The 14,815-nt window shown below is 36.5% G+C and overlaps 1 protein-coding gene across 1 annotated transcript; it reads right to left on the bottom strand.

The window, feature by feature from the left end:
• Positions 1–203: 203 nt before the first annotated feature.
• On the bottom strand, positions 204–1,154 carry LOC128060535 (olfactory receptor 52A1-like). Its single transcript, XM_052652938.1, has one exon. It carries the CDS (start codon positions 1,152–1,154, stop codon positions 204–206), a length of 951 nt encoding a protein of 316 aa, XP_052508898.1.
• Between the last annotated feature and the right edge of the window lie 13,661 nt (positions 1,155–14,815).

Below are 14,815 nucleotides of genomic sequence, written 5' to 3'. Positions count from 1 at the left end.
CTCCTTTATGTTTCTAATTCTCAATAGGATCCACAATCCTATTGACTGCTTTCATGCCCTAATAGCTAATAGCTAACATTCTGGCAAGTTGAAAAAAAATAAATAGAAAATCTGAGCATTTCTAATAAGAAGGACTTTTTGTTGTTTTATCATGTTGTGAAATAGTGTTGCTATTCACAAAAAGGTAAACATAAAAGCTTTTCTCACAGCAAATTTTTTGAACAAAATATTTTTACCATATGGACACAGATCTGCTTGGTCTTTGCACCATAGACAAGTGGGTTGAGAAATGGAGGGACCAGCAGATAAGTGCTAGAAAAGAGGATGTGAATATAAGGAGGGATGTGGGAACCAAATCTATGTGCAAAGAAGGAGAAGAAACCAAGGGAGTAGAACTGGAGGAAGACACAGATGTGAGCGACACAAGTGTTGAATGCTTTCAACCTAGCCTCCTTCTGAGGCAAACGAAAAACTGTGATGAATATCTGTATGTAGGACAACGTGATTAACACAATGTCAAGCCCAGCAACAGTGAAGGCCACAAACAAACCATAGATTTTGTTAACCCTGATATTTTCTGCAGCCAGTTTCACGACAGCCATATGTTCACAGTAGGAATGAGAGATGACTGTTGTATGGTAAAATTGTAATCGAACCTTTATCAGTATTAGGCATGGTGCTACAAGAATGGCAGCCCTGAGTGTTACCATAGCTGCTATTTGAGTGACTAACTTGTGAGAGAAGATGGCAGCATGTCTGAGTGGATAGCAGATGGCTACATAGCGGTCCACGGCCATGGCTAGGAGGATGCCTGATTCTGTGCACTGAAATGTGTGGATGAGCCACATTTGAAGCAAGCAAGAATCAAAATATATCTCTGTTACATGAAACCAGAAGATTCCAAGCATCTTGGGCACAATGCTTGTGCTGAGAGCAATATCTGTGACTCCTAACATGCCTAGGAAAATATACATGGGCTGATGGAGGCTGCGTTCTGATATGATGATAATCAAAAGCAAGAAATTTCCAATCATAGCAATTAGATACATGGCACAAAATGGAACCCCAATCCAGCACTGCACAGATTCTAGGCCTGGGACTCCTATAAGGGTCAACACAGAAGGCATGAAGATTGTAACGTTGGAAATGGACATAATCCTTGAGTCTCCTGATGCAAACCCAAGTTTCTAATTCAATTCTACTTTCTTTCCATCTTTCTGTTTTTGCCCAAAGTCATCATATTGAGTCTTTCTGATTTATGCAGAAATCTTGGATAATACCATCAGTCTCATTTACATGTAAAGGGTAAAACAAAGGTCAACAGAGAGACATCACTGTTTTAGGAAAGACATCCACAGACACAGTACCATAGTTCTTGTACCACAATAAAATTTTATGTGCAGAGCTAGGCAATGCTTTAAAACATGAAAAATAACTGAACTGGGAAACAAACTGCTGTATTGACTATTATTTCATTCCAGACCTGTGGGCAAAGAAAATAGACTTGTTTATATTGTGTGAAAGTTGCATTTTAATCAGAATTTAATGAATCTCTCCACATTACATAGTTCAGTTAACAGCTTTACTATTCTCTTTTTCTCTATTGGCTGCTTGCTAAGTCACTTCAGCAGTGTCTGAATTTATGAGACCGCAAGGACTGTGCCTACCAGGATCCTCTGTCCACGGGATTCTCCAGGCAAGAATGCTGGAGTGGTTTGCCATAACCTCCTCCAGGGGATCTTCCTGACTCAGGGATAGAACCTGTATCTCTTAAGTCCCCTGCATTGGCAGGCGGGTTAGCACCTCTTTTTCTTAGTTGTCTCTAAATCAGGCACGGTTGGCTTGGACCAGCAAATACACAATCTCTGCTTAGTGTATTAGAATGACAAATTCCCTATTAAAAATGATCGAGGTAGAAACTCTTGTCATTCAAAGCATATGTTTATCTACCAATCAATGCAATCTGTCTTTATGTAAGTTTGGAAGGGTTGAAGGAAAGGTCATTCAAATCCATGTGCACTTAGCAAATTTGAGCAAAAGTTGTTACATTTTACATTTCTAATAAAACTGTACTATTTTAGCCTATATTTCTAAAAGCTGAGTTACATAAAATTTATCGTGCTTAAAAATTAAAGATTTCAAGTCAAAGATTAAAAAAAAAATTTATATGTAGTATAAGATACCTAGAGGAGAGGGAATCTCTAGGACATAAGGGAAACAGCAGCAGCAATGTATAGCGGCAATAGGACTCATTCTTCATGGCTCAGGGGTGTAGGACATGGGCAAAAGTGTAACTTGACTGAAATACAGGGTGTTTCATGGGTTTAAAATGTCCATAATGGCCATTAATATGAGAATCATCTAATTGAGGCTCATGTATTCTTCATGAAATAGATAATCTGGAATACTTGGGCTTCCCTGGTAGCTCAGTTGGTAAAAAATCAGCCTGCAAAGTAGAAGACCTGGATTCAATCCCTGGGTTGGGAAGAGTCCCTGGAGAAGGGAAAGGCTACCCACTCCAGAATTCTGGCCTGAGAATTTCATAGACTGTGTAGTTCATGGGTTCGTAAAGAGTCTGACATGACTGAGTGACTTTCACATAGCTGCCATTAGCATGAGAACTGCCTAATTGAGGGTCAGGAATTCTTCATGAAATAGACAGTCTGGAATACTTAATGGTTGCTGTGTAATGGGAGCATGAAAATGGGATTCATGGTCTTGTAAGGGGTCACAACAACCAACCAAATAGTACTTGCAGGTGTGAATATTATAAACTATCAATAATACATCACTTAAAGTACATCTCTCTGTTTCAAAAATTTTATATAGCTCCGCTTTGACTTCTAATAGGGGGTACAGTTCTCAGAGTTTTATGAGATGATGTTCCTGGTTTATAATCTTCAATTTGTTGTTCAGTCACTAAGTTATCCCTGACTCTTTACAACACCATAAACTGGAGCACATCAGGCTTCCCTGTCCTTCACTATCTCCCAGAGCTTGCTCAAACTCATGTCCATCAAGTCAGTGATACCATTCAACCATTTCACCCTCTGTAATCCTCTTCTCCTCCTGCCCTCTGTCTTTCCCATCATCAAGGTTTTTTCCCATGAGTCAGCTCTTCCTGTTAGGTGGCCAAAGTATTGAAACTTCAGCTTCAGCATCAGTTCTTTCACTGAATATTCAGGGTTGATTTCCTTTAGGATGGACTGGTTTGATTTCCTTGCAGCCCAAGGGACTCTCAAGAGTCTTCTCCAACATCACAATTAAAAGGTATCAATTCTTTGGCCCTTAGCCTTCTTAATGGTCCAACTCTCACATCCATACATGACTACTGGAAAAACCATATCTTTGACTAGATGGACACTTGTTAGCAAAGTTATGTCTCTGCTTTTTAATAAGATGTCTAGGATTGTCATAACCTTTCTTCCAAGTAGGCAGTTGTCATTCAATTTCATGGGTGCAGTCACCATCAGCAGCGATCTTGGAGCCCAAGAAAATAAGATCTGTTACTGCTTCCATTGTTTCCCCATCTATTTGCCATGAAGTGATGGGACCAGATGTCATCATCTTCGTTTTTTGAATGTTGAGTTTTAGGCTAATTTTTTCACTTTCTTCTTTCACCTTCAAGAGGCTCTTTAGGCCCTCTTCACATTCTGCCATTACGGTGGTATCATCTGCATATCTGAGGTTATTGATATTTCTCCCAGTAATCTTGATTCTAGCTTGTGTTTCATACAGCTCAATATTTTGCATGATGTACAATGCATATACGTTAAAGAAACAAGGTGACAATACACAGAGTTGATGTACTCATTTTCCAATTTTGAACCAGTCCATTGCTTCATATCTGGCTCTAAATGTTGCTTCTTGGCCAGGGTACAGATTTCTCAGGAGGCAGGTAAGGTGGTCTGGTATTCTCATCTCTTGAAGAATATTCCACAGGTTGTTGTGATCCATACAATCAAAGGCTTTAGCAGAATCAATGAAGCAGAGTGGATGCTTTTCTGGAATTATCTTGCTTTTTTCTATGATCCAACAGATATTGGCAATTTGATCTCTGGTTCCTCTGCCTTTTCTAAATCCAGCTGGTACATATGAAAGTTTTCACTTAACGTACTGTTCAAGCCTAGCTGAAGGATTTTGAGCATTACCTCGCTATTAGGTGAAATGAACACAGCTGTTCAATAATTTGAACATTCTTTGGCATTTTCTTTCTTTGGGATTGGAATGAAAATTGACTTTTTTCCAGTCTTGTGGCTGTTTTGGACAACTCAAGAAACAAAAATGTTCTCAAGTTTTCCGAAATTGTGAGCATATTGAGTGCAGCACTTTAATAACATCGTCTTTTTAGGATTTTAAATAGCTCAGCTGGAATTTCATCATCTCTACTAGCTTTGTTTGTAGTAATGCTTCCTAAGGCCTACTTGACTTCACACTGCAGGATTCTAGCTCTAGGTGAATAACCTCACCATTGTGGTTATTTGGGTCATTAAGACCTTTTTTATATTGTTTTTCTGTGTATTCTTGCCATGTCTTCTTAATCTCCTCTGCTTCTGTTAGGTCATTGCCATTTCTATCCTTTATTGTCCCCATCTTTGCATAAAGTGTTCACTTAGTATCTCTAATTCTCTTGATGATATCTTTACTCTTTCCCATTCTATTGTTTTCCTCTTTCTTTTCATTGTTCACTTAAGAAAGCTTTCTTTTCTCTCCTTGCTATTCTGTGGAACACTACATTCAGTTGGTTATATCTTTCTTTTTGCCCTCTGCTTTCCATTTCTCTTCTTTTCTCAGCTATTTGTAAGGCCCCCTCAGACAACCATTTTGGCTTCTTGCATTTATTTTTCTTGGGATTGTTTTGGTCAATGCCTCCTGTACAATGTCATGAACCTCTGTCCATAGTTCTTCAGGCACTCTGTCTATGAGATCTAATCCCTTGAATCTATTTGTCACTTTCATTGTATAATCATAAGGGATTTGATTTGGGTCATACCTGAATGGCAACCCACTCCAGTATTCTTGCCTGGAGAATCCCATGGATGGAGGAGCTTGGTGGGTTACATTCCATGGGTCGCAAAGAGTCAGACACTACTGAGCAACTTCTCTTTCATTTGAATGGCCTAGTGGTTTTCCCTTACTTTCTCTGAACCTAGATCTCCTAGGGGATTTTTTTTTCTTTTTTTTTTTTTTTTTGCCATCTGAGTCACCAGGGAAGACTTTAAGAGGTGGAGAGTGAAGAGAGGCAGGTTGTACAGGAGTGGTAAAGTATTAGTCACTCTGTTATATGACTCTTTGTTAACCTATGGACTATAGCTTGTCAGGCATCTCTATCCAAGTAATTTTCCAGGCAAGAACAACTGAAGTGGGTAACCATTCCCTTCCCTACGGGATCTTCCCAACTCAGGGATCAAACCTGGGTCTTCTACATGGCAGGCAGAATTTTCTCCGTCTGAGCCACCAGGGAAGCTCAATGTTCAACTGGGCACAAATAAAATTTTCCACTTCTTAGATTACTTTTTTCATTGACACAACTTTATGAGTCCTGATAATACTCTTCTAGGGCAGAGTTTCCTAAAGAAAATAAAAAGGGTGAAATCACTCAGTCATGTCTGACTGTTTGTGACCACATAGACTGTAGCCTACCAGGTTCCTCTGTCATGGGATTTTCCAGGCAAAAGTAATGGGAGTGGGTTGCATTTCCTTTTCCAAGGGATCTTCCAAACCCAAGGATTGAACCTGAGTCTCCTGCATCACAGGCAGAGCCTTTACCCTCTGATCCACCAGGGAAGCCCCGGGTTTGCTAACCTTGGTGCAGCTGGCATGTAGTTCAGATCAATTTTTTGTTTTGGGGTAATTTTCAGCATTGTAGAATATTTAGCAACATTCCTCTTTCCTAAACATTGGATGTCTGGAGAAGGAAATGGCAACCCACTCCAGTGTTCTTGCCTGGAGAATCCCAGGGATGGGGGAGCCTCATGGGCTGCCATCTATGGGGTCTCACAGAGTCGGAAACGACTGAAGCAACTTAGCAACAGCAGCAGCTAGCAAACATTGGATGTCAGTAGCTCTTTCTTGTTTTGGCAGTGAAAAGTATATTCAGGTATCACCAGATATCTCCTGGATGTGAAAGGAATAGCACATCACCTCAGCTGCTAAACGTTGTATAGTTTTATACAGCAGGAATAAAAAACAATAACAGGTTTTAATGTATAAAAATTGATAGTTTTATGACTCAATCCAAATGTGCAGAATAAATTGCTTATAAAAGGGAATCATTTTTCAATAGAAATTAACCAGATAAAAGAGATGGAGAAGGGCACTCCAAGATAGTTTGTACAAAAATCACAGAAGCCTGTGAGATATGGTGAGGCTGTATATTAATAAACATTTATCACATATAAATCAGTTCATAAGCAGAAATGATGGTTAATATAAAGGATTGAATATTGCATGTGAAGTTAGTATTTTAAACCATTTGATTTTTCCTTTTGGGGTTGAAGAATAGGTTTCTGTGGAAGGTAAAAAAATATCATCTGCTGGGAAGTTAATTAATGGCTTGAAAAACGTGGCAGCTAAGTGTAAAGGGATCTAGTCACAAACACGCTTGTGACAGTGCATAACTATATCATAAAGTAATGTGGAACAGCAAAAGAATAATAAGAATGGAAAATATGCAAAACTCATTGTCTTATGTAGCAGAAATTAGAGGAAATGAGGTTAAAAGTGTGTGGTTTGAGATTTACAGCAATGAATGACAAAAGACAAGCTGAAAGACACTCTGTGTGTTTAGAAAGGGAGTAAAGATATCTTAAACTCTTGAAATTCATAAGCCTGGGTAAATATACCTCAGTCATCTTATAGCATAAAATCTGAATTATTAGTATTCCTTACCACTCCAATTTTAAAGCAACCTAAATCCCAGGATCTAAAAGATTTAAGGAATCCAGGACTCTAATCCCATACTCTCTACAATCTCAGGAATATTTCCTCTTGAAAGTCTCCACTGATCTCATTCATCCACTGATTTCTGTCTCAAGTACTCCAGTGAATACAGAGGACTCTTTTTTTGTTTTCTGAAATAGCTTATCATGTTTTAGGAAAGCTCCAGATGACAAATAGGTATTCTTTAAAATGAACCTTAAATTGCCTCTTTTTAAAAATTTTAAAGTCTCAAATATATACATACTCTAGTGATACACATTAGCCATGGGTCGTGGCTGTCAATTGTCAAGGATCTGAAGCCACTCAACAGAATTTAAATCCTGGATGGTCCTACTTAGCTTTGCCTGCCCTGTACTCAGTTATGAAATTTTACATTGTCTCATTTTCTTTATTATAAAGAAATAACATGGATAGAAACAAATTATGATGTGATTTATTACATGATATAATCCATCTAAATATTTGGAAGGAATCATAAGGTGTATTGATCTGTCAATAAATGCCAGCTCTTAATCAATGCACATTTATCTTTTTTTCACAAATATTAAATGAGTGCTTTATGTGAAAGAGTTATTAAATTGAGATATTAAATGAGTCCTTTGTGTGAAAGAAGCATTTCTACAGAATTACTCGATGGGTACCTTTTTTCCTGCATCTTTTCCAGTCTGAGCATGTGTAATTTCCTAATCTTTAAAAAAATAGGCTTTCCATTCATCTATCAACACAGATATTCTCCAAAAATCTTTCTTTTTTCAAACTTGCTTTACAACTTGTCACCAAGTGTAGCGTTAACTGATTCAAAAATGCTGTGAAAAGCATGAGACACGTCAGCCTAGTGATTGAACACTCAACTACTACAAGACTGTATCGCTTTTTTTTTCATCCTGAAATTATATTGGATCACATGGCATACACATCCTTTTTGAAACCAACCCTCCAGTTCCCCATAATCAGTGCAGAATCTCTATCCCCAGTGACTTACCAGGGATCATCTGTGATAATACACAGAGAAGCCATAGAGGAGAAAATGTTCTGACGTTTCAGATAATGAGGGGTGAATATTTTATACTATAGGATGCACCTGGGGACAGGTTTTCACAAACCTCTAGTGTGTGTTAAATTTCACTGGGGACAAGGATGCAAAAGAAAGCACACTATCATTCAGAACATACAAGATTTTTTCTCTAATATTTGGTTTAGCATCTAAAAATAATTCTCACACTTTGGTTTCGTTTTAGGACTGGGAACCAAAATAAGCCTCTTTTTAAAAATTCCTAAGAGAAGACAGTGCTGAAGACCAGACAAAACAAATCAGTGATACTTATTTACAAAAATAATGGGACAATAATGGTAAATAAAAACAGCTTGAGATATTCAGACTAGTCAGCATAGACATACTGACAGAGAAATAAATAATATGTTTTTAATCTAATTCTATATTTCTTATTTAAGGTCACTGACTTATTTAGGGTCCTAACAGGTGCTGACTTTGGAACATTCACCTCAGAGCCTCAGTTACAATTTCTGAGCTTCTTCCATGCAAGAACTGATTACACAAATCTTTCCAGTATCCAAATTATCTCTCTCCAAGTTGTTCCAGTCATATTCAGAATTATTATGAAAGGGTTGTATGTATTTTCACAAATTGATATCAACTTCACAAACTGAAACTGTTATTTATGACAGGTATTTACTAGGTTGAAAGAAGACTTTGTGCCTTTCAATAGGATTTTAAGCTTTAATATTATGAAAGGAATTATCTTTGATTCATTGAAGAGTACAAGAGAGAGGCTAACAACCCTGGATCACCTGGCTAAAAACCCTGGATTACCTGATGACTTCTTGAAGTCACACTGGTTTTGTCCTGTGTCATTGGGTCAGGCCCAATTCAGTAGTCTTGTTCCTTTTGAATTAAGACTCTCTGACCACATCCTCATATTAAACTGCCATAAACTTATCATCCTCCTAGAGAAAGCAATGGTATAGGATCGAGGGCAGTTACATGAAGGAACCCAGCTCAGCCAGGGTCAGGGTGTGTGTACATCTTTGCATCTGGACACTCAGTGATTCATATCAGCAGATTGAAATCAGCCATAGCTGAGGATTTGTACCAGAAAAAAAATAAAACACAAAATCAGTGCACATCATCAAATAAAAAGAAGTAAATTTAAATGAAATCTGGGAAATATAAATGTAAAGAGTCTAGACATGCTTATACTTTTTGTGGAATTTTCTGAATAAAGATGGACATCCTTATGCTTCCTGGTGCAAGAGTAGATTCAGGTACCTCATGCAATAGAATATCATTCAAGTATGAAAGTAAATGAAATTCTTATTTATGCTACAACTCAAATGAATCTTGAAAACATTATTTTAAGTCAAAGAAACCAGACTCAAAGGCCAAATATTGTTTCATTTCATTTACATAAGATGTCCAGAGATGAGAAATCACAGACACAGAATGTTAATTAATGTGTGCCGTGAAATGGGGTTGGAGAATGGGGAGTGGCTGCTAAGGGGCATGGAATATCTTTATTAAATGTACTGGAATTTGATAGTAGTGATGATTGCACAGGTTTTTGGATATGTCAAAAACCAGAGATTAATACTCTCTAAAGAGTGTGCTATATGGTATGAAAATTATATCTCAATAAATAAAAAAAACTTACTTAGCATGGTATATGCAGACCATACAAGAAAAAAATATTAGATATATGCTTTTAAATTTAGGATATATCAAATAAATGTGGTGACGCGATTTTGTGACCGACAACTCAGCTTAACTCAGGTGTAATTGTTAAATATTCATTCTGCGGAGAAAGTTTATATGGGAATTCTGGCTTTTTATTCAATTTTCTATAAACCTTAAACTCTATAAAAAGTAAAGGAAATTAATCAAAACTAATTTAATAGTAGAAAAAAATTATCATTCCACAAATAGGAAAACATTAAATGATTAAGTTATTTCAGTTTGGAAAAACTCTTCCTCCATATGTCTTCATTAGGAAACCATTTAAATTATTCTATTGTGAGAATAAATGTTCATTATTATGAAAAGTTTGGTAAATTTTTGTGCATTTATTTTCTAAATCCTTCATGCAATATACATTTATTCATATTTAAAATTTAATATGTATGTGTAAGTCAGGAGTATACAAATAGATTACACATGTGACCTATATGGAAAAAGAAGTTACACACAGAAGAAATGAAGAGGTGCTGTGATGCATGCTATGAGCACTAAAAATAAGGAAAATGGCTAAATTTCTTAGAGGAAACATTTAACTAAATTCTAAATGTAGGATAGAAGTCAGCTGGGCAAAAAATACATGTTTGCATACAAAATATCAGGAATAGGATACAGATGCATCAAGTACTTTATGTTGAAAATATAACAGTGTTTAAATGAAAACTGCCAGCAAATGAAAGATGAAAAACCTAGTATTTTATTTTTCACAATATCATATGTAAGACTAAAAAAAAGAATAGATAGTGACTAATGGAGAGAAGATAAATTATTTGAGGATACTTTAGAGATAAATACTAAGATCAGATGATTGGTTAGGTGTGCAATGTGGAATTGTGGCCAACATCAAAGGTAAATGATGTTTCTGGATTGGTTAACTGAGTGAATAATGGCAGCCATTTCTAAATTGAGATATTTAAAGAAGAGTTCTTGATACAAACACATCTTACATTGATGTACAGAATTTGTCAAGAGTATTGTAAGAAGCTTCCTTATACAATTTACCCAGATTTATATATTTTTTTACATTTTGCTCAATTTTGCTTTACCACTGAACAATTCAATAGATATATGGATAGATATATGATAGTTAGATAATTTTTATGAAGTGCTTATGAGGAAGGAAAGTTATGACCAACCTAGATAGCATATTCAAAAACAGAGACATTACTTTGCCAACAAAGGTCTGTCTAGTCAAGGCTATGGTTTTTCCAGTAGTCATATATGGATGTGAGAGTTGGACTGTGAAGAAAGCTGAGCACTGAAGAATTGATGCATTTGAACTGTGGTATTGGAGAAGACTCTTGAGAGTCCCTTGGACTGCAAGGAGATCCAACACGTCCATTCTTTTTTTTTTTTTTTTTTACTTTCCTTTTTTTTTTTTTTTAAGTATTAAGTTTTTTATTTTTTTAATTTTAAAATCTTTAATTCTTACATGTGTTCCCAAACATGAACCCCCCTCCCACCTCCCTCCCCATAACATCTCTCTAGGTCATCCCCATGCACCAGCCCCAAGCATCTTGTATCCTGCGTCAGACATAGACTAGTGATTCAATTCTTACATGATAGTATACATGATAGAATGCCACTCTCCCATATCATCCCACCCTCTCCCTCTCCCTCTGAGTCCAAAAGTCCGTTATACACAGCTGCGTCTTTTTTGCTGTCTTGCATACAGGGTCGTCATTGCCATCTTTCTAAATTCCATATATATGTGTTAGTATACTGTATTGGTGTTTTTCTTTCTGGCTTACTTCACTCTGTATAATCGGCTCCAGTTTCATCCATCTCATCAGAACTGATTCAAATGAATTCTTTTTAACGGCTGAGTAATACTCCATTGTGTACATGTACCACAGCTTTCTTATCCATTCATCTGCTGATGGACATCTAGGTTGTTTCCATGTCCTGGCTATTATAAACAGTGCTGCGATGAACATTGGGGTACATGTGTCTCTTTCAATTCTGGTTTCCTCGGTGTGTATGCCCAGCAGTGGGATTGCTGGGTCATAAGGGAGTTCTATTTGCAATTTTTTAAGGAATCTCCACACTGTTCTCCATAGTGGCTGTACTAGTTTGCATTCCCACCAACAGTGTAGGAGGGTTCCCTTTTCTCCACACCCTCTCCAGCATTTATTGCTTGCAGATTTTTGGATCGCAGCCATTCTGACTGGTGTGAAGTGGTACCTCATTGTGGTTTTGATTTGCATTTCTCTGATAATGAGTGATGTTGAGCATCTTTTCATGTGTTTGTTAGCCATCCGTATGTCTTCTTTGGAGAAATGTCTATTTAGTCCTTTGGCCCATTTTTTGATTGGGTCGTTTATTTTTCTGCAATTGAGCTGCATAAGTTGCTTGTATATTTTTGAGATTAGTTGTTTGTCAGTTGCTTCATTTGCTATTATTTTCTCCCATTCAGAAGGCTGTCTTTTCACCTTGCTGATATGTTCCTTTGTTGTGCAGAAGCTTTTAATTTTAATTAGATCCCATTTGTTTATTTTTGCTTTTATTTCCAGAATTCTGGGAGGTGGATCATAGAGGATCCTGCTGTGATTTACGTCTGAGAGTGTTTTGCCTATGTTCTCCTCTAGGAGTTTTATAGTTTCTGGTCTTACATTTAGATCTTTAATCCATTTTGAGTTTATTTTTATGTGCGGTGTTAGAAAGTGATCTAGTTTCATTCTTTTACAAGTGGTTGACCAGTTTTCCCAGCACCACTTGTTAAAGAGATTGTCTTTACTCCATTGTATATTCTTGCCTCCTTTGTCAAAGATAAGGTGTCCATATGTGTGTGGATTTATCTCTGGGCTTTCTATTTTGTTCCATTGATCTATATGTCTGTCTTTGTGCCAGTACCATACTGTTTTGATGACTGTGGCTTTGTAGTAGAGCCTGAAGTCAGGCAAGTTGATTCCTCCAGTTCCATTCTTCTTTCTCAAGATTGCTTTGGCTATTCGAGGTTTTTTGTATTTCCATACAAATCTTGAAATTATTTGCTCTAGTTCTGTGAAAAATATGGCTGGTAGCTTGATAGGGATTGCATTGAATTTGTAAATTGCTTTGGGTAGTATACTCATTTTCACTATATTGATTCTTCCAATCCATGAACATGGTATATTTCTCCATCTATTAGTGTCCTCTTTGATTTCTTTCATCAGTGTTTTATAGTTTTCTATATATAGGTCTTTAGTTTCTTTGGGTAAATATATTCCTAAGTATTTTATTCTTTTCGTTGCAATGGTGAATGGAATTGTTTCCTTAATTTCTTTTTCTACTTTCTCATTATTGGTGTATAGGAATGCAAGGGATTTCTGTGTGTTGATTTTATATCCTGCAACTTTACTATATTCATTGATGAGCTCTAGTAATTTTCTGGTGGAGTCTTTAGGGTTTTCCATGTAGAGGATCATGTCATCTGCAAACAGTGAGAGTTTGACTTCTTCTTTTCCAATTTGGATTCCTTTTATTTCTTTTTCTGCTCTGATTGCTGTGGCCAAAACTTCCAGAACTATGTTGAATAGTAGCGGTGAAAGTGGACACCCTTGTCTTGTTCCTGACTTTAGGGAAAATGCTTTCAATTTTTCACCATTGAGGATAATGTTTGCTGTGGGTTTGTCATATATAGCTTTTATTATGTTGAGGTATGTTCCTTCTATTCCTGCTTTCTGGAGAGTTTTCATCATAAATGGATGTTGAATTTTGTCAAAGGCCTTCTCTGCATCTATTGAGATAATCATATGGTTTTTATTTTTCAATTTGTTAATGTGGTGAATTACATTGATTGATTTGCAGATATTGAAGAATCCTTGCATCCCTGGGATAAAGCCCACTTGGTCATGGTGTATGATCTTTTTAATGTGTTGTTGGATTCTGATTGCTAGAATTTTGTTGAGGATTTTTGCATCTATGTTCATCAGTGATATTGGCCTGTAGTTTTCTTTTTTTGTGACATCTTTGTCAGGTTTTGGTATTAGGGTGACGGTGGCCTCATAGAATGAGTTTGGAAGTTTACCTTCCTCTGCAATTTTCTGGAAGAGTTTGAGTAGGATAGGTGTTAGCTCTTTTTGAAATTTTTGGTAGAATTCAGCTGTGAAGCCGTCTGGACCTGGGCTTTTGTTTCCTGGAAGATTTCTGATTACAGTTTCAATTTCCATGCTTGTGATGGGTCTGTTAAGATTTTCTATTTCTTCCTGGTTCAGTTTTGGAAAATTGTACTTTTCTAAGAATTTGTCCATTTCTTCCACGTTGTCCATTTTATTGGCATACAACTGCTGATAGTAGTCTCTTATGATCCTTTGTATTTCTGTGTTGTCTGTTGTGATCTCTCCATTTTCATTTCTAATTTTATTGATTTGATTTTTCTCTCTTTGCTTCTTGATGAGTCTTGCTAGTGGTTTGTCAATTTTATTTATCCTTTCAAAGAACCAGCTTTTGGCTTTGTTGATTTTTGCTATGGTCTCTTTTGTTTCTTTTGCATTTATTTCTGCCCTAATTTTTAAGATTTCTTTCCTTCTACTAACTCTGGGGTTCTCCAATTCTTCCTTTTCTAGTTGCTTTAGTTGTAGAGTTAGGTTATTTATTTGACTTTTTTCTTGTTTCTTGAGGTATGCCTGTATTGCTATGAACTTTCCTCTTTGCACTGCTTTTATAGTGTCCCACAGGTTTTGGGTTGTTGTGTTTTCATTTTCATTAGTTTCTATGCATATTTTGATTTCTTTTTTGATTTCTTCTGTGATTTGTTGGTTATTCAGAAGTGTGTTGTTCAACCTCCATATGTTGGAATTTTTAGTAATTTTTCTCCTGTAATTGAGATCTAATCTTAATGCATTATGGTCAGAAAAGATGCTTGGAATGATTTCGATTTTTTTGAATTTATCAAGTTTAGATTTATGGCCCAGGATGTGATCTATCCTGGAGAATGTTCCATGAGCACTTGAAAAAAAGGTGAAATTCATTGTTTTGGGGTGAAATATCCTATAGATATCAATTAGGTCTAATTGATCTAATGTATCATTTAAAGTTTGCGTTTCTTTGTTAATTTTCTGTTTACTTGATCTGTCCATAGGTGTGAGTGGGGTATTAAAGTTTCCCACTATTATTGTGTTTTTGTTGACTTCCCCTTTCATA

This window comes from Budorcas taxicolor, chromosome 15 (assembly GCF_023091745.1).
Source record: "Budorcas taxicolor isolate Tak-1 chromosome 15, Takin1.1, whole genome shotgun sequence".
Taxonomy (NCBI): Eukaryota; Metazoa; Chordata; class Mammalia; order Artiodactyla; family Bovidae; genus Budorcas; species Budorcas taxicolor.
This window is presented reverse-complemented; position numbering and strand designations above follow the sequence as displayed.